Here is a 2,955-nt window from a genome sequence, read left to right as displayed (position 1 = left end):
CCCTAACTCTACTGCCAATATGCTTCAGCCATTTTTTGACAAGGAAATAATAATTTTATCACCGCCAGAATCGTTTGAGAATCGTTTGTTTACGTAGTCAGCACTTAATGTATTCGGCTGAATGGACGTCAGTCATTGGTTGAAATTACAGAAATACGACAACTTTAACATGAAATAACTTGCGATGTACGTTTTTTTGTTAAGAAGACTAAGAGAAAAAGATGTTTTATATGACACATTCTACCAGTGTCCCAAGTTTCAAAGTGTTTCGTTAAGAAAATACTGGTGCCCCCATTTTGAACAAGATCCAAAAAAAATACAGATGACAGGAATGGGAAGAAAACTTGGAGTGTTCTATTTTTTTTTCATAACACATGGAAAAAAAATATTGATCCACAGTATATGTAGCCAGCGTTCATGCAGGTGAGCCTTCTACATTTTAGGGCATTGATAACCTTCAACCCTAAAAAGATCAATCATTTTGAGACACAACACATCTACTTCAGGACATATACCTATCACCACATCAACACTAAATTTATATTGCTGTACACATGATGCATATTCTGTCATATGCTGTGTTCCATAATGTACCATCAATCTTCTTTTCAGATATCCTAAACATTTGGAATTAAGTTCTACAGACTTTCTAATTATCAAAACCAGTCATTTACCCACTGGCCTTCAAGAGGCTGTCCAAGCTATTTCCACTGCCACGAACCATTTTGCTGTCAATTCAGCTTTAAATGTGCTCCATCTTTACATGGTAATGCCAGGAAACTGCCAAAATATCTCCTGCAAGACTTTACACCAACTCAAGTGGAACGAAGCATTATCTCGGTGAGTTCAGTAATAATTACATTATTTCAGCCTCACTATGCATTTAGTTTCTATGCTATTCCGCTCTGCCAGCAAACATAATCATTGCAGGATGCACCCTGGAGTCACGCAAGTGGCACCCATGCCGGTAGCATGTAAAAGCACCCATTACACTCTAGGAGTGGTCAGTGTTAGGAAGGGCATCTAGCCGTAAAAAACTATGCCAAATCAGACTAGAGTCTGATGCAGCCTTCTTGTGTGCCAGCCCAGTCAAACCGTCCAACCCATGCCAGCATGGACAATGGACATTAAATGATGATGAAGATGATAAGCTTGTTTGAAATGTGAGTTGAGTAGTGAAACCACTCTTCATGCATTTGTCCTCTGAGCATTATTCATTTGTAGTGAGGTGAGTGAGCTGGCAGAATTGTTAGAGTGTTGGAAAAAAGAAATGCTATGCATTATTTCTTCTGACTCATTCTGCTGAGGTCAGCTTTGCCTTTCATTCTGCTTCATTAAACTCTGTCTGCCTTCCTAACACCAACCACCCTGCAGAAGGGACTGAATGCTTTTTACGTGGCACAAGCACAGGTGAAGTTAATTTTGGCATGGTTTTTACTGCTGGATGCCCTTTCAAACGCCAACCACTCTACAGTGCAGGCATGGAAAAGTGGACAACAAAAACAATGATGATGAAATGTTGATGGGGTGAATTGGCAGATTGGCGGTACAGTAGTGAGAGAAACACTAACAGTACTGAATATGATTTTATCCTTTCTGTGTTGATAAAAAATATGTACAACTTGGACTAAAGTGTCCAAAGTTGTACAGCGTGATTTGAGAGAGGTCTGGCTGCTATTTCCAGTATTTAGTTTTAATATTTAGTTGTTATGTTTCTTTACATCTTGAGTTGCCTTTCATCCTTCTGGGGTTTTGATAAAAAAAATGTCAAATCAGACCCCATGTTGTCAGTTGTGTGACATGTGGCCTGTCGGAGAAATGAGCCCTGCAAGGTGGAATTGCTACTGCAGCAAGTGTCGCTGGCCATTTTCCATGGCAATGCTATCGTGGTCATTACTACGGGGCGTGGCTGAGCACCCCACTTGTTCTGGGATGTGTGGCTCATCACCTCTTCCCCTCCGTCTTCAACTATTTTGCTCCCTCTAACTTTTCCTTTTTCATCTTTTTCTTTTCCATTCTCATCTCTTGTTTCCTGTTTCTTTGCATCTGTGTGAATATTTCAAATTTAAGAAATTGTTTTAATTGGTTAAGGGAAAAAAAAATATTGCTGAAGTCTGTGTGATATGGCTTCAGTCCCAGCTGTAGCCTTCCATTCTAGGTCATGCTCTCAAGCGATGAAACCTATAATTTATGTATAATTAAATAACAGTTAAATGAATTGCGTAAAACCTCGACGAGCTGAAATGACCTTTAAAAAAAGTATCGGAGCGAAATATACTGTGTACCAGCCCCCAGGGAGGATCGAACTCCCGACCCCTGGTTTACAAGACCAGTGCTCTAACCACTGAGCTATGGAGGCAGTCACAAAATCAGCTTGGAAAATACTGTATATAGCCGCACGCCGTGTTTCCGTGACCATCAAAGCAGGTGGTTTGAGTTCGATCTTAATTGGGGTCGAGATTTTGAGGCTGGCCTGTCTGTCGAGTGACGTATGTTGAAAGACGAGCCATCTTAGCCATGTCAGTGCGAATGCGTGTGTGTCAGGGAGAACTCTGTAATGTAAGAGGAGAGAAGTGAATATTGTTATTCATTAAGTATATTAGTTCTGCCAGTAACAGTTTACTACGCAAGCACTGCTCCCTGCTATTAAACACTTCCGCTAAATTCATTCATGAAAACTTTTATGTTGTTGTTTTGGTTTCAGACAATCGGCAGTTAAATATCATTCATATATTGTGTGTGTGTGTGTGTTCGTGCGCGCACGCCTCCCAACACTACACACCAATATTGTCTAAGCCTAATTAGATTCACCTGTGAAGCAAACCAAACAATGCTAAAAAAAAGCGATCCCCGCAGACTATGAATGAATCCACAAACATTTTTTACTTTACTAGAATGAAGGACAACCCAGAATAATGTGACTGTATATATATATATATATATATATATATATAT

At 39.8% G+C, this 2,955-nt stretch overlaps 1 protein-coding gene and 1 non-coding gene across 3 annotated transcripts in view; one reads left to right on the top strand and one right to left on the bottom strand.

Annotated features, from left to right (window-relative positions):
• Nucleotides 1–2,955, top strand: part of LOC106878468 (rotatin) — a 55,061-nt gene that overhangs the window by 26,514 nt on the left and 25,592 nt on the right. For both annotated transcript variants that reach the window (XM_052973803.1, XM_014927685.2), the window contains exon 24: nt 613–840. In XM_052973803.1, the coding sequence (XP_052829763.1) occupies nt 613–840 (228 nt within the window). The remainder of the gene's footprint in view (nt 1–612; nt 841–2,955) is intronic.
• Trnat-ugu (transfer RNA threonine (anticodon UGU)) lies at nt 2,287–2,359 on the bottom strand. Its single transcript has one exon. It is a non-coding gene; the product is annotated as a tRNA-Thr (tRNA).

Source organism: Octopus bimaculoides, chromosome 17 (genome assembly GCF_001194135.2).
Source record: "Octopus bimaculoides isolate UCB-OBI-ISO-001 chromosome 17, ASM119413v2, whole genome shotgun sequence".
NCBI classification, from domain to species: domain Eukaryota; kingdom Metazoa; phylum Mollusca; class Cephalopoda; order Octopoda; family Octopodidae; genus Octopus; species Octopus bimaculoides.
Note: the sequence above shows the minus strand (reverse complement) of the source record. Positions and strands in the feature narration are given on the sequence as shown.